General features: G+C 40.9%; 1 protein-coding gene across 1 annotated transcript in view; it reads left to right on the forward strand.

Annotated features, from left to right (window-relative positions):
* The first annotated feature begins 2,502 nt into the window (after positions 1-2,502).
* The window catches only part of mindy3 (MINDY lysine 48 deubiquitinase 3), a 175,830-nt gene continuing 154,814 nt past the window's right edge, over positions 2,503-23,518 (forward strand). The window contains exons 1-8 of the mRNA XM_070881329.1: positions 2,503-2,714; positions 5,447-5,526; positions 7,123-7,183; positions 11,126-11,305; positions 14,519-14,570; positions 18,489-18,603; positions 18,940-19,013; positions 21,547-21,626. Coding sequence (XP_070737430.1) covers positions 2,627-2,714; positions 5,447-5,526; positions 7,123-7,183; positions 11,126-11,305; positions 14,519-14,570; positions 18,489-18,603; positions 18,940-19,013; positions 21,547-21,626 — 730 coding nt within the window. The 5' untranslated portion in view covers positions 2,503-2,626. The remainder of the gene's footprint in view (positions 2,715-5,446; positions 5,527-7,122; positions 7,184-11,125; positions 11,306-14,518; positions 14,571-18,488; positions 18,604-18,939; positions 19,014-21,546; positions 21,627-23,518) is intronic.

Below are 23,518 nucleotides of genomic sequence, written 5' to 3' on the forward strand. Positions count from 1 at the left end.
GCCACTAATTAATTGCACAGATAGCAGTTAACGGATACGGTGTGATTGGCATCACGGAGACATGGCTGCAGGGTGACCAAGGCTGGGAATTCAACATCCAGGGCTATTCAACATTTAGGAAGGATAGACAGAAAGGAAAAGGAGGCGGGATGGTGTTGCTGGTTAAAGAGGAACTTAATGCAATTGTAAGGAAGGACATTAGCTTGGATGATGTGGAATCTGTATCACATCATCTTCCCCGTTTTATTTTTACTCCAGACAGGGATGTACAATTGTTGAAGTTCGTCCATATGATCTTTAAAGGTTTGCCATTGCCTAGCCACAGTCAACCCAGCCAATTCGCGCCTCATACCATCAAAGTTATCTTTCCTTAAGTTCAGGACCCTAGTTTCTGAATTAACTTTGTCACTCTCCATCTTAATAAGGAATTCTACCATATTATGGTCACTCTTCCCCACGGGGCCTCGCACAACAAGATTGCTAATTAGTCCCTTCTCATTACACATCACCCAGTCTAGGATGGCCAGCTCTCTGGTTGGTTCCTCGACATGTTGGTCTAGAAAACCATCCCTAATACACTCCAGGAAATCCTCCTCCACCGCATTGCTACCGGTTAGGTTAGCCCAATTAATATGTAGATTAAAGTTGCCCATGATTACTGCTGTACCTTTATTGCACACGTCCCTTATTTCTTGTTTGATGTCCCCAACGTCACTACTACTATTTGGTGCCCTGTACACAACTCCCACTCGTGTTTTCTGCCCTTTGGTATTCCGTAGCTCCACCCATACAGATTCCACATCATCCAAGCTAATGTCCTTCCTTACAATTGCATTAAGTTCCTCTTTAACCAGCAACGCCACCCCGCCTCCTTTTCCTTTCTGTCTATCCTTCCTAAATGTTGAATAGCCCTGGATGTTGAATTCCCAGCCTTGGTCACCCTGGAGCCATGTCTCCGTGATGCCAATCACACCGTATCCGTTAACTGCTATCTGTGCAATTAATTCGTCCACCTTATTCTGAATACTCCTCGCAGTGAGGCACAGAGCCTTCAGGCTTGTCTTTTTAACACATTATGACCCTTTAGAATTCTGCTGTAAAGTGGCCCTTTTTGTTTTTTGCCTTGGGTTTCTCTGCCTTCCACTTTTACTATTCTCCTTTCTATCTTTTGCTTCTGTCTCCATTTTATTCCCCTCTGTCTCCCTGCATAGGTTCCCATCCCCCTACCATATTAGTTTAACTCCTCCCAAACAGTACTAGCAAACACTCCCCCTAGGACATTGGTTCCGGTCCTGCCCAGGTGCAGACCGGCCGGTTTGTACTGGGAAGAATATAGCAAAGGACATTGAGCATAATTTTTAAAAAATCAGTACATTAACAGTGGTTAGGGAGTAATTTAGATATTTAAAAGTGATGAAATAATTGAAAATAAAAGGAAAATATTTTAATGATTTTCTAGAAGTGTTCATAAGGATGGAAAATACTGGTTCACTATCCTATTATGGTGGTACAACAGCTTTTAAAACCCATAAATGTGTCACGTCAGCAAATTAAGTACTTTTTGAAGTGTGTCGCCACTGTTGTAAAGCTAGAAACGTGGCAGCCAATTTGTGCACAGAAAGATCTAGCAAACAGCAATGAAATAAACCACCAGATAATCTGTTTTATTGATATTAGCTGCGGGTTAAATGTTGGCCAGAAACAGAGAATTCCTGTGCTCTTATTTGAAAAGTGGTGTGGGATCTTTTACTGTTTCTATGCTGCTGTGTTCATCAACAGATCAGTGTAAACTAGCATCTTCTCACCCCCCTAACAATCATTTTCAATGTTTCGTATTAATTTAGATCACAGCTTAGTCTTGGATGTCATACATAAGCCAAAAGAAACTGTTCCATTGCAAACCTCAGAACTTTAACTACAATTAACATTGTCGGTTATGAAAAAAACAAAGCATCCATCACCTCGTCACGCTAAATGCAGGAAGAGCATCCGGGAGGGCACTGAGCACCTAGAGTCTCACCGCCGAGAGCATGCAGAAAACAAGCGCAGGCAGCGGAAGGAGCGTGCGGCAAACCAGTCCCACCCTCCCTTTCCTTCTGTAATAGAGACTGTGGTTCCCGTATTGGACTATTCAGTCACTTGAGAACTCACTTTCAGAGTGGAAGCAAGTCTTCCTTGATTCTGAGGGACTGCCTATGATGATGATACTCCCAGATGGACCAGCTAGGGGAAAGCCTGGGATCCATCACGTGAAGGAACAAGGGGGGCATTAACCCCTTGTATCCCCAGCTAATAACTTTGATCACTAAGATTTTATGGAATATTAGATCTGTGAAGCAAGTTGACAGGCAATAAACTATCTTTCTGTACATGTCGTTGAAAGGCGGAACCCGATGCACAAATCCCCCCTGGACCAGCTGGCGCCCTTTAACCCCGGTGCTGATTGGTCTCCTCGAGCGCTGCTTCCCCTCGCCACGAGACCGCCAACTGCGCACGCGCAGGTCTGCCACTTCCGGTTCTATGGAGACGGGATTCCCGGATGGAACAAAGCTCCGAAATGTCGAGAAAGTGAAACGGGAGGCGGCTGCACACGGCGCGCAGTCTGAGCAGCGGGCCCGGCAGCGACATGTATAACATCGAACTGGCCGAGCTGGTGTGGGGGCGGCGTCCGAGCAGCGGGCTCTCCGATTCTGTCTTCCGCAGATGGACCCAAGGTACCGGCCACCTCCCCGGGCTCCGGGCTCCGGCCCGGCCCCTCCCCTGATCCGCTCCCACTCTAACCCCAGCACCCTCGGCCGGCCTGCGAGTCCCCGCACAAATCCAGCTCCACCACGGCAGATGGACCTCCGGCCCCACCCCACCCCACTCCCGGCCCCCATCATCTCTGCCCGCACAAATTCAGCTCCCCCCGACCGCCGGCTTACAATCGATCCTCGCCCTCCCATTAACAGAAACTGCCCTCTCCCATCTCTGGTTATACCACATCATCCCGATCTGTTAACTGCTGTCTCTGCCATTCTCTCTACACCCCAGTTGTTCTTTCTCTCACTCCCCACCTATTTTTTCCTCCCTTAACTTCTGGGCTGTCACTTCACTGGACACGGTGTCAGGTGTGGCTCAGTGGTAGCAACTGCCCCTGACTCAGCAGATTGTGGGTTCAAGCCCCATTCTAGAAATTTCAGCACAAAATCTAGGCTGACATTTCAGTGCACTACTGAGGGACTGTAGGAGGTTCTGTTTTGGATGAAATGTTATACTGAGACTCACGGGTGATTGCAAACGACATTATTTGAAGAAGAGCAGGGGAGTTATCCACTGTGTCCTGGCCAATATTTATCCTTCAGCCAACATCACGAAAATTAGTTTTCTGGCCATCGCATTGCTTTCGGTGGGCTGTACGCATATCCTATATTACAACAATGACTTGCACTTTCAAAGTACTTAATTGTCTGCAAAGTGTTTTGGGACTTCCTTGGGTTGTTAAAATGCTATGTAAATCTAAGGATATATTTCAAAGGGTGCTGATTGCCCAGTTATATATACTTCATGCAAATATAAATTCTTCATCCCAGAGTACTTAAGGAGGTGGCCTTGGAAATAGCGGATGCATTGACAGTCATTTTCCAACATTCCATAGACTCTGGATCAGTTCCTATGGAGTGGAGGGTAGCCAATGTAACCCCACTTTTTAAAAAAGGAGGGAGAGAGAAAACAGGGAATTATAGACCGGTCAGCCTGACATCGGTACTGGGTAAAATGATGGAATCAATTATTAAGGATGTCATAGCAGCGCATTTGGAAAGAGGTGACATGATGGGTCCAAGTCAGCATAGATTTGTGAAAGGGAAATCATGCTTGACAAATCTTCTGGAATTTTTTGAGGATGTTTCCAGTAGAGTGGACAAGGGCGAACCAGTTGATGTGGTGTATTTGGACTTTCAGAAGGCTTTCGACAAGGTCCCACACAAGAGATTAATGTGCACAGTTAAAGCACATGGGATTGGGGCTGGTGTGCTGACGTGGATTGAGAACTGGTTGGCAGACAGGAAGCAAAGAGTAGGAGTAAATGGGTACTTTTCAGAATGGCAGGCAGTGACTAGTGGGGTACCGCAAGGTTCTGTGCTGGGGCCCCAGCTGTTTACATTGTACATTAATGATTTAGACGAGGGGATTAAATGTAGTATCTCCAAATTTGCGGATGACACTAAGTTGGGTGGCAGTGTGAGCTGCGAGGAGGTGTTATGAGGCTGCAGACTGACTTGGATAGGTTAGGTGAGTGGGCAAATGCATGGCAGATGAAGTATAATGTGGATAAATGTGAGGTTTATCCACTTTGGTAGTAAAAACAGAGAGACAGACTAGAAGTCCCAAATGGTGACAGATTAGGAAAAGGGGAGATGCAATGAGATGTGGGTGTTATGGTACATCAGTCATTGAAGGTTGGCATGCAGGTACAGCAGGCGGTTAAGAAAGCAAATGGCATGTTGGCCTTCATAGCAAGGGGATTTGAGTACAGGGGCAGGGAGGTGTTACTAGAGTTGTACAGGGCCTTGGTGAGGCCACACCTGGAGTATTGTGTACAGTTTTGGTCTCCTAACTTGAGGAAGGACATTCTTGCTATTGAGGGAGTGCAGCGAAGGTTCACCAGACTGATTCCCGGGATGGCGGGACTGACATATCAAGAAAGACTGGATCAACTGAGCTTGTATTCGCTGGAGTTCAGAAGAATGAGAGGGGATCTCATAGAAATGTTTAAAATTCTAATGGGTTTAGACAGGTTAGATGCAGGAAGAATGTTCCCAATGTTGGGGAAGTCCAGAACCAGGGGTCACAGTCTAAGGATAAGGGGTAAGCCATTTAGGACTGAGATGAGGAGAAACCTCTTCACCCAGAGAGTGGTGAAACTGTGGAATTCTCTACCACAGAAAGTTGTTGAGGCCAATTCACTAAATATATTCAAAAAGGAGTTAGATGAAGTCCTTACTACTAGGGGGATCAAGGGGTATGGCGAGAAAGCAGGAATGGGGTACTGAAGTTGCATGTTCAGCCATGAACTCATTGAATGGCGGTGCAGGCTTGAAGGGCCAAAAGGCCTACTCCTGCACCTATTTTCTATGTTTCTATGTGTATGCCTTGCTGCTGAAAGTTGTCAGGTTGTTTTAACTGGGTCCTATCGTGATTTCTACACACACACACATTTTTCAACAGTGGTTAGGGGTGCTGCTTGGTCTAGTGCTATTGAGGCCAGTTAGAGCTTCCCAGCTGTTGTGATTTTAGATCAACAATCTGAGGACTGGCCCAGAATTAAACCTGGTGAGTTCTCAATGTATGGCTACTTTCCCAGACAGTTCAATTATCAGGAGAGCTCAACTCTCCTTTATCATGGACTGTTCTCTCCATTCCCAGTTTTTAATCAACCTTTTTAAATGTCTTTTTTTTTTTGCAGGATTTGTTCTAAGTCAGGCAGAATCTACAGCCTTGGAACAATTTGAAGGTGGTCCCTGTGCAGTGATTGCACCTGTTCAGGTACAGTGCATGAAGTGGCAGTTTGTTTATCTGTTCAGTGTCCTACTGGGAATTGACATGGTGATGAAATACAGAAGTTAGCACAAGTGCTTATTGAGTAGTGCAGTAAGTCATTTTAGGTGTTGCTTTAAAGGATTTCTTTGGAGAAAGGTTCCTCCCACTCCCAATTTTAAAATGTTTCAATTTTTAAAAAGGTGACTCATTTAAGTTAGGTTTGGGCTTTTGTGTGCTGGCTAATCACTACTGGGTTTCTGCCAAGCCCAATAAGAGTGACACATTAATTTTTGTGTCTGTAAATCTATTAAATATATTGTAACAATCTTAATTGCTCCATGGCAATAACATGACCCATGCTGCCATTATTCTTCCAGTGATTTGGTCTTTGGGAATCAAGTGGGAAATAACCCCATTATTGTATAACCCTAGTCTCTAAATACAATTATCTGTGCTTTGTTTTTGCATGGTCAGCTGCCATTAATAATTAACCCACTCCAGGCAGTTATGCTTCTAAACCCTGATTGAATTTTATTGCCAAGCTCCTTATTCATATGCTTACCAGGAGTTTTAACTGTCCATATCTCCTCAAGGCACATTCTAGTGAATTATCCCGTATGATTCAACAGTACTACATGAGATCAACAAGTGTTTTTTTTTAAAGAAGTCCTTAGTACATGAAAAAATGGATAGATTTTTCTAATTCAGATTTGAATTTTTTATGTAACATTCTTTTGGTGAAGCACCAAGCCTTCATGCCCTCCATTTGTATCGCCAAGTCTTGTATAGGCATTCCATCAGATTCCAAATTTATTATAGCTGTACAATACAAATGGTATGAAGTATGCTTTAATAGCCCACCAACTTGTTTTATAACCTGCAGTTACATACATTGGAGGCATGTTACCTGCATAGCTGACTTAATTTAAAATCTAAAAGCAGGAATGTATGGCTTCCAAGTATAAAAATGTTGTCTAAATGCAATGGAATTATTTAGTTAATCTGATACTTGGATATCCCTAAATATAAGTGGTTTAAAATGACTTTGTTTTTATTAAATTTAATACAATCCAGATTTAGAATTATCCTTTTTTGTCAGCAGTTAAAAGTAGAAGTCTAAAATTGAGAATTTTTTTCTAATCACTAAGGTTGTACATGTGAGTTTCTCTGTGTTTAATTAGTTTGTTAAAAGCCAGGAGCTGAATTTTAATACAGCTAATAGATATTGTGTTCATTTGTAAAATGAGGTAAAGATAACCGTAGCATTAGAATTGCATGTCGTAAAGGGCTGTAGTTTATGTATTAGGTACAAACAAACATAAAGCATTTTTCAAAATATATTGAATCGGAGAGTTAACAAAATAAGTTGGAAATACTTGTCTGTTACCTTTGGCAGCTTGATATTAACAAAACTGGGGAGAAAAAGGAAAATGGATCTAATTACTAACTCCTTTCGCAGGATTCACTATTGATGAAGCCTTATTTCACTTAGCTTCATTGTTGCTCTCAAACTGTTTAAACAATTACTTATATTGTATATCATTCATTTTATATTTGATCTCTGCACCGATTGTTTTGATTTATTCTGTTTACTTTTTACAGGCTTATCTTTTAAAGAATTTCCTGTTCAGTTCTGACAAACCAAATTGGCGAGATTGTACAGGTACAGTAATGTTCAAATGTACGGAAAATTAGTTTCTAATTACCTGAGAGCTATATTTAGTGTTGTCCATTATAAACTCATGCTGGTTAATTTACACTTCAAGCTGGATTTGATTTTTAGGCAAATATTGATTTATCTACATAGTGTAATGAAGTTTTAGCTATGTGTCACAATTTAAATATGGGTTTGCACTTTAAATCTGCTTATAACATGAAAAGTTATCTTTTTTTTCCCCCTTTGTGCTTAAGAGGTTTCTCTATTTAATTAAATATCCTGATTTTCTCACCAAATTCTCACAACCAGTAAAAACATTCCAATTTGCAGATAGCAAGCCACACAAAAGCAATCCATCAAATTACTTACACTTTAAAAAAAACTGCCATTCTGGGACTCCCACAAAATAAATCAGTTGAAAATCTTATAACTAACAAACAAACACACAAAAACATAAATCAATTCATAAAAATTCACAAGATTGCTCATATCCTATTGGAGGTATCTTAGTGTAGTGGTTATGTTCCTGGAAGAGACCTGGACTATAATCCAGAGAACATGAGTTCAAGTCACAGCATAACAGTTTGGAAATTTAAATTTAATATTTTTTAAAATAAAATAAATCTGGAAATAGTGGTATATGACGATGAAGCTGTCGGATTATCATAAAAACCCAGCTGGCTCACGAATGACCATTAGGGAAGGAAACCTGTTGTCCTTACCCGGTCTGGGCCATATGTGACTCCAGTCCCATACCAACGCAGTTGACTCTTCACTGCCCTCTGAAGTGGCCTAGCAAGCAGCTCGCATATCAAACGGAAGAGGATCCATTATCATCATCTCTGAGCAACTAGGGATGGGCAATAAATGCCAGCCTTCCAATGATGCCCACATTTCAAGACTGAGTTTATAAAACAAAATCTGTCCAGTGTGTTTTAGTTTGAGGCCTAAACTGTCCAGGCCCTGAAGCTCAAGTTTGCTCCTTTTCTGGAGCTTTCTTTCCAGCAGTCCAGGCAAGACTCCATTGGTTCTAGCAGGCAGACCGATAGCAACTTTCGTTACCGCCCTGACCATGCTGTTGCACTGCCACAGTGACCCCATGAACTGCTTTGGCATTACTTCTCATGATACTCTTGACAGTCGGTCGCTTCTTACCCATGCCATGTGTAGGTGATAGTTCTGGAATCTTTCTACCTTTTGGAGCTTCCCCTGCAAATCAAAGTGAGTATTGTGGCTGTGGGGGAGGTGCGTCCTTTAGCTGTGCCAGGTGCTGTTGCAGTGTGAGGCTGTGCATGGGTCCAGGGTGAGCAAATAGTTAGGGAGTGTTATTGTTGTGAATACCTTTTTGTGTTGCAAGATTCTTCAAGACAAGTGCTTTTAATAGTGTAATTAAAGTTTAAGGATTTATTTTTTAAGGTGAAGTGAAGGCAGTTCACAAAATAAGTTAATTGCTAACTGTTATGCTGTGGATAATTTAGAAAATCTATTAAGTTTTGTCTCCTGTCAACATAACTTACTTCCTGTCTTGACTTTCGTGTCTTTTTACGTCAGAACATAGAACATAAGAATTAGGAACAGGAGTAGCCATCTAGCCCCTCGAGCCTGCTCCGCCATTCAACAAGATCATGGCTGATCTGGCCGTGGACTCAGCTCCACTTACCCGCCCGCTCCCCGTAACCCTTAATTCCCTTATTGGTTAAAAATCTTATCTATCTGTGATTTGAATACATTCAATGAGTTAGCCTCAACTGCTTCATTGGGCAGAGAATTCCACAGATTCACAACCCTCTGGGAGAAGAAATTCCTTCTCAATTCGGTTTTAAATTGGCTCCCCTGTATTTTGAGGATGTGTCCCCTAGTTCTAGTCTCCCTGACCAGTGGAAACAACGTCTCTGCCTCTATCTTGTCTATCCCTTTCATTATTTTAAATGTTTCTATAAGATCACCCCTCATCCTTCTGAACTCCAACAAGTAAAGACCCAGTCTACTCAATCTATCATCATAAGGTAACCCCCTCATCTCCGGAATCAGCCTAGTGAATCGTCTCTGTACCCCCTCCAAAGCCAGTTTATCCTTCCTTAAGTAAGGTGACCAAAACTGCACGCAGTACTCCAGGTGCGGCCTCACCAATACCCTATACAGTTGCAGCAGGACCTCCCTGCTTTTGTACTCCATCCCTCTTGCAATGAAGGCCAACATTCCATTCGCCTTCCTGATTACCTGCTGCACCTGTAAACTAACTTTTTGGGATTCATGCACAAGGACGAGAGGTGGGCACCGGAGGGACTGGAGTGCATCATCACGCCCGGCAACCAAATTTTAATTTGATTTTACGTTTTAAAGTTTAATTTGTTTTAATTGCCGGTGCTTTTAGTGTCCCCCTCCCCTTTTATAGGGGGCACTGGAAAAAAATTTGATTTTAGCGCCCCAAAAAAAACCCCAAAAAAAAGGAAAAAAAAAAAGGGCCTTGAAAATGTCTGCTGTGTCACCCAGGCGGGTGGCATGGTTTTAATGTTTATGTTTATTTTCAGGTAAACTCAAAAGAGTTTCATGCACAAGGACCGCCAGGTCCCTCTGCACCTCAACATGTCGCAATTTCTCCCCATTCAAATAATATTCCCTTTTACTGTTATTTTTTTCCCAAGGTGGATGACCTCACACTTTCCGACATTGTATTCCATCTGCCAAACCTTAGCCCATTCGCTTAACCTATCTAAATCTCTGCAGCCTCTCTGTGTCCTCTACACAACCCGCTTTCCCACTAATCTTTGTGTCATCTGCAAATTTTGTTACACTACACTCTGTCCCCTCTTCCAGGTCATCTATGTATATTGTAAACAGTTGTGGTCCCAGCACCGATCCCTGTGGCACACCACTAACCACCGATTTCCAACCTGAAAAGGACCCATTTATCCCGACTCTCTGCTTTCTGTTCGCCAGCCAATTCTCTACCCATGCTAATACATTTCCTCTGACTCCGCGTACCTCTATCTTCTGCAGTAACCTTTTGTGTGGCACCTTATCGAATGCCTTTTGGAAATCTAAATACACCACATCCATCGGTACACCTCTATCTACCATGCTCGTTATATCCTCAGCATTTATAGGTATCAACCTTGGCTCAGTGGTAGCACTCTTGCTTGTCATTATCATAGGCAATCCCTCGGAATCGAGGAAGACTTGCTTCCATTCCTAAAGTGATTCCTTTGGTGGCTGAACGGTCCAATGCGAGAGCCACAGATCCTGTCACAGGTGGGACAGACATTCATCGGGGGAAGGGGGGGGTGGGACTGATTTGCCGCACACTCCTTCTGCTGCCCGCACCTGACCTCTTCACGCTCGCGGCGTTGAGATTCGAAGAGCTCAACACTCTCCCGAATACACTTTCTCCACCTAGGGCAGTCTTCGGCCAAGGACTCCCAGGTGTCAGTGGTGATGTCTCACCTTTACCAGGGAGGCTTTGAGGGTGTCCTTGTAATGTTTCCGCTGCCCAACTTTGGCTCGTTTGCTGACCTCTGCTCTTTTATAGGTGAATGTAAAAGATCCCATGACACTGTTTAAAGAAAAGCAAGAAAATTTCTACCGGTGTCCTGACCAATATTTATCCCTCCACCAACATCACTTTATAATTGAAAAAAAAACAGATCTGGTCATTATTTCATCTCGGTGGTACCTTGTTGTCTACACAACAGCTCCTTTCTGCTGTCCTTCCATTCTGCAGTGGGATTTGAGCCCATAACCTTCTATGTCGAGGCGAGCGTACTGTTTCTGAGCTAAGGCCTGATGCCTTGTATCATGTTTAGTCTCTTTCTCTCGCCCTGTCTATCAGTGAATTATCAAAAAATATTTAAGCTGCTAGTGTATGAAAATACCTTTATTAATTTTTTCATGAATGTTTGGCTGCTTATGTCTGTTACAAACTGAGTTTTAAATTTCTATTAATTTTAGACGAAGAGCATAAGAATCTTTTCTGCCTCACTCTGAGTGAAATTCTAGAAACCGCTAGATTGAATAACTCCAATCCCTTCTGTTTGGTAATGTTGGCAAGAGGAAAATCATCAGAGGATCATGCCAGTATTTCTGAAAATCGGCCAGAGTCCAGTCAGGGGACTGAAGAGGAACAGCTCTGTAAGAAACCAACTTTTTGGATAAATAATAATATATGATGGTGAATATTTCAAATTTTTTTAAGTAGAAGCACTTTTGCTTTTTGCTTGCCTAATGTATGCAGTCTGCTTGTCTGTTCAAATTATTTTTTTTTAAAGTAACATTAGGGCTGTTCTGTAGTTGATTTGATGCAGAATGTAAACATTTAATGTTTGAAATGTCGATGTTTTAAAGAAATATGTTGGACCCAGGTTTTGGGAAATAATATTGTGCTTTGCTTGTCATTTTCGTGTAACCTCTTGCAAGCTGTAGGTGCTTAGACTGTCTTGAAATTGTGCATTGGTTTTACAATGTTAGGAAAATCTGAGGAAAATAGTCTTGGTTGTTGAATACAGACTCATTCAAAGAGTAATACCAGAAAGTTCTATGTTTCAACTTGTGTTAATCAATTAATTCAGTTTATGAACTGAGATTTCTTCGGCCAAGAATCAATGTCGTGCGTAACTGTAAAGTTATTGTTAGGACTTGCCCTCCTTTTAGGGTAGCATAAATGTGTATGCTGCTGTGTCACATTTAGCAGTTGTTTGCAGGAGCTTTTACTGGAACGTTCCTCTAGCAAGAATATTGTAAGACGCAGTCACTGAGGATTGACTTTGTATTCCATGCAGTACATAGTAGATTTAATTTAGTTTCACTTTTTAGTTTCATTTTTGTAGAATGACAAAAAAGATCTCCATGGATTTGTGCGATTTTATTCTCCATTTCTTTTCTTGCCTTGTGAAATACAGTTGGCAGTTGTCTTTCCACGACTACTATGGCCAAAACCACCTGCTGTAATCACTGCAATGCAGTGACTGCCTTGTCCTCTGAATGCATTGTTGTGTCCTATAATACATTGTAAGTGAGAGATGTGGCAGTTCCAGAAGAGATGAAATGGAAAAACAGCAGATGCTGTAAACTTATAATTTAAAAGCAAGAACTGATGGAAATGCACAGCAGACTGTCCAGCATCCAAAGGGGATTCATTAATTATGGGTATGACTCATCTGACACCTTTTATATATTTCTTTCAGGTGCTGATAGTCTGTTGTGAATTTTCTGTTTTAATGTGTTAATGAATATTTTTCTCTTTATTTAAATGTTGGTGCAGAAATTGGCTGCTTTCAATTCAATGATCAAATAGATACTGTTGTATCACAATGCAGTTGGCATGAGAATCTGAGGAGAAGCCTCACCGCATCAGTGCTAGTGCCGGAAGTGCTGATGCATCGAGGCCTTTATCTTAGCTATGGAGAGGTGCTGTGTCTTGTGCCAATGTCTGCAGTTCATGTATGGTGGGGCTTTCTCTCGACCTTTTCTGCTGCTTTCCACCCAATACCTCCTACGAAAATGAACATTTGCAGCACTGAATAATGAGTAGGAGAATGATGATGGAGGCAAAAGGAAGAATTAGCCAGGTTGACTCAGTGGAGCTGCTGTCTAGGTTATCTTTGCCAGATGAAACTATATTGGTCTTATAAATGGAGGAACTATGTTCTTCCTACTCTTAACCTTTTTGCACTTAGTGTATTGTTGTCAACATTGTCAAAAGAGTTGTATTCTTAAAATTCTGAGAATGCTGAGACCAGTCATAATGGCATTGGAAATCTGAGGATCTGAAGAAATGGAAATACATTTTACGATGTAGAATAGGAGGACAAATGAAATTACAGCCAGTTGGAAGAATTATTCCTTTCATTGACGTTGGTAATCCAGTGCCTAGATTCTGCTATGGAATACTGCAGTAATGTCACCTGGTGGCAAAAAATGGAGAACGATTGCTGACTGCTATTTAGGCCTGCAATCTGTGAAATGGGTGAGAGAAAGCATTTTAATTTAAGCATAGAGAGAAAAAATGATGACACCAGAAATAAAAGGGAAGAAAATTAAATGCAGCTCACCAACTTCATAGCATGGTTGATTCTGTTGTCACCCCAAGAGGACACCATGCTTGGGGGAAATATAGGATGTGTACTGATGTCTCAAGCCAGTTGCTCTCTAATCCAGACTGGCCATTTGTTAGAAAATGCATAATTGAACACCATTCTTACTAGATACTAGATTTTGAATTTCAGTCTCCAAATAGTTGCCTGTCCTGGCAGTGTATTGCACCCAACAAATGCTAAATTATGGTTTAAATATTCACGTTGCCTAATATTGGCAAAGACTTGTAAACTAGATTATGTACTCGTTAACCAAGACAGCACAAATCCAATTAGGACTCTTTCTATGATAAATTCTGATAATGTACCATATGCGAGAAGAGGCAACTTGGGCTTCGGCACAATGTTTTTGTGCTATGATGCACTGTGCTGAAAGGTGGTTGGGTTAATCTGACTTCCAACACAATGAGCCCTTCATCTTGACTATGCCATTAGTGGATACGTACCCAGTCACTTGTGTTTTTTTTTCCTTTATCCATGCTACCTCTTCACCCCCCCCCCCCCCATCCCCCAGTGTTGACAACATCCCCGAAGTACAGCAATGCATATTCTGATTATTTTAGTTGGGAACAAAATCAATATTGATAGAAATCTGGCAGTACAAAACCTACTTGCCAGGAATGTCATAGAGTGCAGCGGGATCAAAAAAGGAGATTCTTTATTTTAGGAGTTGAAATTTAAACAGAATATTTAAAATAATGTAATGAGAAATTAACTCTTTTAAGATAATTAGAATTTTATGCGGTTTATATCGAAGTGATGTCGTAAAACATCAACTTTTCACACTGAAAGCGGGAAAATCGTGTTAACATAGGATAGTTAACATCTAATATTGCTGTGTTTTCATCTAAGATTAGAGACACTTGAGCTGCACAACAATCCATTACTTATAAGAAATAGATTTGTGCCACTGAGTTGGGAGTATAACTGGAAGTTGATGGCATTATTTTTTTTAAACTGTATGTCGAATGTTTTTCTGTAGCTGTTGTTAATTGTATTGGAATATTAGTTTGGTTGAAATTTCAGTCACCTGTGATGTCTTAAAAATGCCATGCTAGCTCTGGAGATGTTTATCAATTAATAATGCTATTACATAGCTTTTTTAAAAGAAAAGGTAGCTTAAGGAACAGCTGACCATTTATTTCCATTAACCTTTAACACTAAATGCTTTGACAGTAGAGCTTTGCGATGAATAATCTTGTTTGTTTTATTGCTGTCTGTGGTGCTGAAAAGTGTCTGGTTTTATGTATAGCTGCCTTGGCTGCAGAGGAGCTTGGCTCTGAGAGATTTCATACACTGATTCAGTAAGTAACTCACTGCTACTAGGAGACTTAAGTGGGCATTGATTACTGTTCATGTTAAAATATTTTTTTTATGCATCACCTGATTTTTTTTTTTCTTAATCAATGTCCATCCCCTCTATCCTGGAGATGTTGGCTCCTTGCTGGATTATGATTCCGTAGGCATGAGGTGACCTCGAGTAGTGTCAAAATAGCCTTGTGTGACCCTTGACACTAAACATTGGCATGTTACTTCAATGTCCATGTATATGCACTTCCAGCTGGGGTTGCTGCATAGCAATCTGCAGTATAAACTGTGTTCCCAACTCTTGAGCACTGAGCCCAATTGTAGCACCACTACTGTTGCCCAGATTGGGATCATCAAACTGAGCACAGACTATGGATCAAATCTGGGACCTGCCTTGTCTGTATGGCTAAGCTAGTCATTGGCTAAACACGCTGAATCATGTATACTTCAATGTGAAGTGCATAGAGGAATCAACTGAAGTCCCCATTCAGACAAACCTCGAATCTGACTTTGTTTAACTTTATTTTTTGTCTGGCAAGAACTAATAATGTGGGGGAAGGCTGAAAACATTAACTTGGAATGTGTTTATATATTTTATGTTGAAAATTTGGTTCCGAATGATATTCAATCTTAAAATGTTCAAGCTTCACATTTGTATCACTTGGTCAGAATATCTTTGAATTTCCAAGAGTTGGGATATTTGGTATTTGTACGAGTTGAAGCTGTTGAAAATCCATTGTAAAAACAATTATACAGGTGTACAGCACTTTGTTTTGAGGAGAGACGAAAGAAAAAACAATTCATTTATCTGTTCCGAACAATTAATCTGTAAATGGCAGGGTGGTGGATGAGGAAAATGTGATTCTGGGAGGGACTAAATGGGGAAACATTTCAAACGGTCTTTACCATTAAAGCTATGCCCAGTTTTGGATATTTTGAATTTTCTTTGAGGTGATAGCAAACCCTTTGAATCAATGTTGAGTACGGAGACTTGTGATTCATAGCTCCTTTAAGAGCAATTTAAAACTTGGATTTTTTGGGGAGGGAAGAGAGAAAAGAATCATTTGATCCAGCTTTTCATTTCAAGGAACTTGCAAAATGACTCGCTCAGAGTTGTGCTTCTGCTTTTAGTTTTAAAAGTTTGCCCGTGCAGCTACATGATTTTCAAGGATAGTATCATGTCTTTCTACATCTTGTCCATAAGGATGTGCTTATGTTTATATAAGAATTACGAGCAGGAGTAGGCCATTTGGCCCCTCGAGCCTGCTCCGCCATTCAATAAGATCATGGCTGATCATCTACCTCAACTGCACTATCCCCGTATCCCTTGATTCTCTTAATATTCAAAAATCTATCGATCTCCGTCTTGAATATATTCAATGACTGAGCTTCCACAGCCCTCTGGGGTAGAGAATTCCAAAGATTCACCACCCACTGAGTGAAGAAGTTTCTCCTCATCTCAATCCTAAATGGTCGACCCCTTACTCTGAGATTGTGACCCCTAGTTTTAGACTCCCCAGCCAGAGGAAATATTCTCCCTGCATCTACCCTTTCAAGCCCTGTAAGCATGTATGTTTTAATGAGATCACACCTCATTCTTCTAAACTCTAGAGAATGTAGGCCTAGTCTACTCAATCTCTCCTTGTAGGACAATCTCCTCCCCCCCCGCCCCCCCATCCCAGGAATCAGTCTGGTGAACCTTTGTTGCACTCCCTCTATGGCAAGTATATCCTTGGAGACCAAAACTGTACACAATACTCCAGGTGTGGTCTCACCAGAGCCCTATATAATTGCAGTAAGACGTCTTTACTCTTGTACTCAAATCCTCTTGTAATAAAGGCCAACATACCATTTGCTTTTTTAATTGCTTGCTGTATATGCATATTAACTTTCATTGATTTGTGTACAAGGACACCCAAGTCCCTCTGAACACCAACATTTCCCAATCTCACAATTTCAAAAAAAACTCTGCTTTTCTATTTTTCCTACCAAAGTGGATAACTTCACATATCTCCATATTATATTCCATTTGCCCTGTTCTTGCCCACACACTTAGCCTGTCTATATCCCCTTGAAGCCTCTTTGCATCCTCCTCACAACTTACATTCCCATCTAGCTTTGTACCATCAGCAAACTTGGATTCCCATCTAGCTTTGTACCATCATCAAACTTGGATATATTACATTTGTTCCCCTCATCCAAATCATTGATATAGATTGTGAATAGCTGGGGCCCAAGCACCGATCCTTGCAGCACCCCACTAGTTAGTCTGCCAAATAATGCAAGACCCATTTATAGCAATGCACTGTCTTTATGAAAGAAACAAAAACTTTTGTATGGCTTTAAAATTCTGCACTTTATCTCTTGTGTGAAGTAATCCCACATACTAACTGCTTTATGGGACACTGACCCAGAGTGGGTCTAGATTGCAAGTTTGTCACCTTTTTATAGAATATGTCCTGAAACAAAATGTAATATGCAAGGGATCCTATGATAAATCACCAAGCTAAACCAAATGGAAGCAGTTCAGAGCACTTGGCAATTTACAATCCAAACTACAGAAACATTTCAAGTGAAGGCTTGGATATCACTGTTGTTTGAGTTTGAACCAAAGGCTGCTATGAATGGACTAGAATTAATATGCAAGCAGGCATTGTTAAATTTGCCCTTTTTAAATAACCTGCCTTCAGCCCAGCTTTTGGGTCAGTTGCTTACTTTTACAGCTGAAACTGATTGATTTAAAAGGAATACTCCAGGGAAGGCTTAAAAATCACATTTGTATGCCCCAAGCCAATCAATATTGTCCTTTCCCCATTAACTTTTGTAATTTTCCTTTTCAATGTCGAATGCATCAGTATCTCTGCTTTCATTAAGCTGCGCTCTCTTCCAAAAGCTGAAGGCTGATTTCCCCACTCGCCTAACTTTCAGTTTGATGCGATAGTAAAAGAAGGCCTTGTGTTGTCCTCAACACTTAGTTTAATGAGATTAATAATCTACTGGGAACATACTGTGCAGAATTGGCACATGTATTACTTTGGAACAACACTCTAGAAGTTAACAGGGAAATGCTCTGGCAGCATTGATCTACAGCCATCGGAATTGCAAAAAAGATATGCTTGTATTTTTTACATAAGTAGTCTGTATTGATTTACAGCCTTGCAAATGTTTTTGTGAGCCTTCCCCAGAGTGTTCAAGAGAATCATTTTCAACTTATTTGACCATACACATGTTGAAATTAATCCATTCTTCAGTACAACCATTTATCACAATATAGCTTTATTTTATTTCAAGTTCTTTTTGACTTTGTTTTTTGAAAAAAAAGCAATGTTCTTCAAATCTTTAATAATTTGAGATTAAAGAATTTAAGGCCAAGATTAGTGAGAGTGGCTAACTAATCACTCAAATCGCAGGTTATCTAAAAAGAACTTCCAAATGACATCCTTTCTACTCTAGATTGACTGTTATTTGCTTTTACTTCCAACCACTTGTTTTCACAGATTTTCAGTTTTGTCAGAAACTAGCTTGTTGACCCGTCTCTGCCTGTTGCCTCATCCTCCCCATACAATCAGTTTTGAGTTTCTCCCATACATAAACATTATACTCTGAGCTTTTACAGCTGGAATAATTTAAGATGGAATCATGCAATATTTATAGTGAAAGCAGCATGTTTTGATATTAATATATTGAATAATTCAAAAAGCATCTTTTTGAAGCATGTTCTAAAAGATCGGTGCATATAAACTTAAAAATGTTCAGTGACTTCCATTGTGTCCTGCTTGTTAGCAGCATAAGTATTGAAGTCAAGTATAGTTGTATAGAAGCTCTTGTTTTAAGAGACACATTGATTTAAAGTATGGACTGCATTTTCAAGAATTGTAAGTTTTTAAGATTCCCTCCTTTCATTCATTTTTCAGAAAACGTACATTTGCAAATGTGACTGAGCTGAAAGAAGCCGTTTTGGATCAGTACTCAACCTGGAAGAATCGGTTTGGAGTCCTGCTTTTTCTTTACTCTGTCATTTTAACAAAGGTTGGTCTACTTCACCTTAGTCCACACGGATACCAAATAAAGCAACTTGTTGAATTATGATGTCAAGGCAAACCTTGCATGTAATGATAATTATTTGAAAATATGCCTAACCTCGTATCTGAAAGCTAAATAGTGACTCAATATCTTATTTTTTAATTTATATTAAATTGATCAGAGCTGACACCACTTGCTGCCCTCATTAACTTCACTGTTGGTAGATTGCCCATATTTATTTAGAAGCAATGTGAGCGAGGCATTTTGATTTTCTAAATTTTTATTTTTCTACTTGCATTACAGTATTCTTTTCTAAGTTGCATTAAATTCTCTCTTTTCTAGGGCATTGCAAACATTAGAAATGAAATTGAAGATACCGCTGAACCTTTAATTGACCCTATATATGGTCATGGAAGGTAATTTCCCCTGTTTTATGAAATGCAATGAATATTTCACCTGATTAATTTGTAATTTAATGTGAATTGATGTGAAGTAATTTCTTACAAAAGAGGATCTTGTAATCTTTCCTTTTGAAATGGTGGTGCTTATGAGCAGGGCTTCTGTTGGTCTTTTTGAGCAAAGGCGCATTAGACCTGGCATTAGACCTTATGTCAACCTATCCAACATGCTGTCCACTGCATGAGTTACTTTATTTTCTCTTCTGCTTTCCAAAAGGCGCTGAGTAACACAGGGACACTGCTCCATAGATGGGGGCAATCCTAAGTCACCATTCTTCATGTCTGACCTCTACCCAAGTAGGGAGAGCACACGAGTAACTGAATAGCAATCAGGAGTAGGAACCTTTTTTGTTTCGTATATTTTCCCCTCGCCCCCACCCCATATGAATGATGGCCAAGTTCGGGCTCAAGACCAGGCTGCAAAGAGGTTTGAGAAAACTGGGGGCAGAAATCTGTTTGTGGTATCGGTGCAAGGGGTAGTGGTCGAAGCACTTGCTGTCCATCTACCTCAATCCTATACCTTGTCCTTTGCCTTCACCCTGCCATCAATGCTCCTTCGACTTCCCTTCCCCTCTGCCAGCTGTTTTCTCTATCCTCCCTTTCACCTTTCATCTATTCCACTTTCATTTTATTCTCTACGGGGGACACTGGCAAGGCTGCATTTTTTTGCCCAACCCTAGTTGCCATGTGAAGGTGGAAGTGAATCTTCTCCTTAAACACTGCAGTCTTTGTGATGGTGTTTTCACAATTACATTGGGTAGGGAATTCCAGGAGATTGATCCAGGAATTGAGGGCATGATGATATATATCCCAGTCAGGCTATTGTGTGACTTGGAAGGGAAGTTGTCGATGATGGTGTTCTTGTCCTTCTCGATATTGGAGGTCACGTGGCCGGATGGATATGGAGTCCAATGGCAGGGGTGTCAATCAAGCAGACTCCTCTGTTCTGGGTAGTGCCGAGCTTCTTGAAGGTTGCAATAACTAGAGCCATTCATCCTATTCCTGATTGAGCTTTCTAAATGGCAAAAAGGCTTTGTAGGGTTGAGAATTGAGCTGCTCATTGTAGAGTACCCAGTCTCTGCCTTGCTTTTGTAATCATGTTGGTGATATGACTGATGCATTTAAGCTTCTGGTCACTGAGACTCCCACCCCATCAGGTTGTTGATGTTGGGGAACTTGGTGATGCTGGTACCGTTGATGGTCATGGTGAAGATGGCAGGGCTTTCTCTTGTTCAAGGTTCAAGGTTTTCATTACCTGACATGTGTGGCTTGAATGTTATCTTTCACTTGTCAGCTCAAACTTGGATGTTGTCCAGGTTCAAGGTTGGACTGGCATAGGCTTCTTTATTATCGGAAAAGTTGAGAATGGAGCTGAACATGGTGGCGTTGTCAGCAAATATCACCACTCCTGATCTGATGAAGGTGGTCATTGTTGAAGCAGCTGAAGATGGTTGGTCTGAGGGCACTTGCCTGAGGAACTCCACCAATAGCCAGGGGCTACAATGTTTGCTTGGCTTCTGACAGCTGGAACTATCTTTGCTGTTAGATCTGCCTAGCCACTGGAGGGTTTTACCATTGACCCTCATTGGCCTCAGTTTTGCTGGGGCTCCTTGGTCAAGAGCAGTTACTCTCACCTCTTCTCTAGCATTCAGATCTTGCATGCCCTAGATGAAAGCTATGATGAGGTTTGGAGCAGAGTGATTCTCTGGTGGAACCCGAATTGAGCATCTGTAAGCAGGTTATTGGAGGGTAAATGTTGTTTGAAGGCACAATTGGCTCCTCTCATTTCACTGATAATAGGAAGATGGCTGATCTGGAGGCCAATTAAATTTATGGATAACACTGGCTGCTGACTGGTTCTTTACTTTTTAGACATTCTTGAATTTTGGTCGGTGATTGCAATGACACTTTTTTTTGAAGGGGTTGGTGGGGGTTCCTTTGGTCACTTATCTACAAACAATATGGAAAGTAGCTTGTCGCCTACAATACACAAGCCATGATTCCACCTATTTTATAAATAAAAGGATCTTTGTTTTTATTTTACAATTCTCCTGACTGCTAATTAAGAGTGGTTATATTAAGGGCTTTATTGAGGAGGCCATGGTGTTTGAGTTCCTCTGGTTAATGCATTCATGGAAAAATGCAGTCGGTACCCCATTTGGGCTGACCAGGGTGCTACCAGAGAAAGTTTAGAAATGCTAAGTATCTGGCTGTGCACACAGTAATAGTATTCTGAAATTCAACAGGCATTCTGCTTTTATTTGCCTAACGTTTGTTTTTCACCTTCACTACCTCTGCACTTTGGTGTACACCTCTCGACTCGTTGGCCTGTTTTTTGAGTAAGATCTTATTCCATCATTTATATCCGAGTTTGGAGGAGGGTTGGCTGTGCTGAACTGGGGAGAATTAGTGTTGCTTGATTTAAAAAAAAATATATATATAATTTCCCCATTTTCTTTTGGAATCTTGACCTGAATTTTTTCTCTTTCAGCCAAAGCCTAATCAATTTACTGCTAACTGGATATGCAGTCCTGAATGTATGGGATGGCGACAGAGAGTGTTCTGGAATGAGTAAGTCTGTATTTGTTAAATGTATATTCCTTCAGAAGATTCTCACCATATAACTCCATGCAGTTGCAGTTAATTTTAATGTGTTCTATTGATTCGCTCTGTCGATATTTATATTTGAATATTTTTGTTTAAATAGTGATACAAATTACAAGATTGACAGTAAACTAGTGTGGAAACATTTTGACACAATTGAACTGAATCAGCATGCGCAGTTTTTGTTTAGGTACTACAGTTCGGATTTTAATTGAGCTCACAGGCTAGTGTAGGCATCTGTGGCTTGAACAGAAATCAATGCGGATGAATGAAAGAACAGCAGCTTGCATTTAAATAGTATCTTTAATGTAAAGGGCATCCTGATGCACTTCACAGGTATAAAGAAAGCAGATGCCAAGCTCAGAAGTGATATGTTAGGTGGGGTAACCGAAAGCTTGTTCAGAGATTGGGTTTTGAGAACTTTTTAAATGCGATGGAAATTAAGAGGCTTGGGGAGAACATGAGGCAGAGAGGTTATGGGCAGGATTCCAGAGGAGCCATATGGCTAAACGCTCTGTTGCCAATGCTGGGGTTATGGAGGGGGTGCACACAAAAGTTAAGTCAAAATAAAGCAATATTTGGGGTGGGATTTAGGGTGGTGGCGATCACAAAGGAATGGAGTAAGGCCATGGATAGATTTAATTATGGTGCTTTCAAATTTAACACTGGGTATGAGGGGCCAGTGTAGTCAATGAAGGGTAATGTGCAAGTGGAGATCTGAGCAAGTTGAAGTTTATGGAAAGTGGAGAAAAGGAGGTTAACAAAGAGAATTTGAGTTGATGACTCTGGAGGTTACAAAGTTGTATGAGGGATTCAGTAGTTGAGCTGGAAGTGACTCAACCAATATTGACTGGTGCGCAGTGTTGCAGTGTCAAGGTTATCGGGCAGATTGGAAAGTTAGAGCTGGCTATTATGGGCATATTTGTGGAAGCTGATCCCATGCCTTCTGTTGATACTGAGAGGCGGCATGTAGGTGAGGAGGTGGCTCAAGGATAGATTGTTGGGAACTTCAAATATAACCATGCGGGGAAGGGGATAGAAGCTATTGAGATGCACTAGGTGCATTTGGTTAGATAGAAATGGAACCTATACGAGAGCAATTTATGGAGCTGAATGATGATTGAGAGGAATTGGGAGGAGAAATGGCGTGTTCAACCATCTCAAATGCTGTGGCGAGACCAGGGAGAATGAGGAAGCACATTGTCATTGCCACAGAAGATGTTTATGATCTTGGTTCGGGTTGTTGAGTGTGAAGAGCAGAAGGTAGACTGGAGGGATTTGACCATGCTTGTGGGAGAAACTGGCTCTCAGCTGGGAGTCAATTAGATGTTCAAGGACTTTGAGAGGAAAAAGAGTGGTAATTGATGACTGAAGGATAGAGGTCAAAGCCAAACAGATATTCAAGCTATTTCTCTGATTTAACTCAAAATAATTGACCTGGATTTAAATCTATACCAGGTAAATTATAGAACTGATTCTTGGGGAATAATCTTGAGTCTTACCTGTATGATCAAATAAACAGCAGTCAGCTTGAGGAAAATCCTCCCTGACCGGCTTCCCTGCTGTTTTTGAGGAAGTAGCATTCAAAGCGGACTGTGAAAAGCCTTATGATGTGGCTTACCGGGGCTTTCAAAAAGCTTTTGACAAACTTGCAAGGTTATTACATAAGCTTGAAACAGTAGAAATTCAAGGTAAAAATTAGGAAATAGATAAGAATTAGGCAAGACAATAGGAAGCAGCGGGAGTAGAGTACTCCAGGCATGAGTGTTAAGATCCTTATTGTATTTAATTGACATTCATGACCTGGATTCAGAAACTGCATGCAATTTTTAAACTGTACCAATCTGCAGTGAGGCGAG

The sequence above is a fragment of the Pristiophorus japonicus genome, chromosome 5, assembly GCF_044704955.1.
Source record: "Pristiophorus japonicus isolate sPriJap1 chromosome 5, sPriJap1.hap1, whole genome shotgun sequence".
NCBI classification, from domain to species: domain Eukaryota; kingdom Metazoa; phylum Chordata; class Chondrichthyes; family Pristiophoridae; genus Pristiophorus; species Pristiophorus japonicus.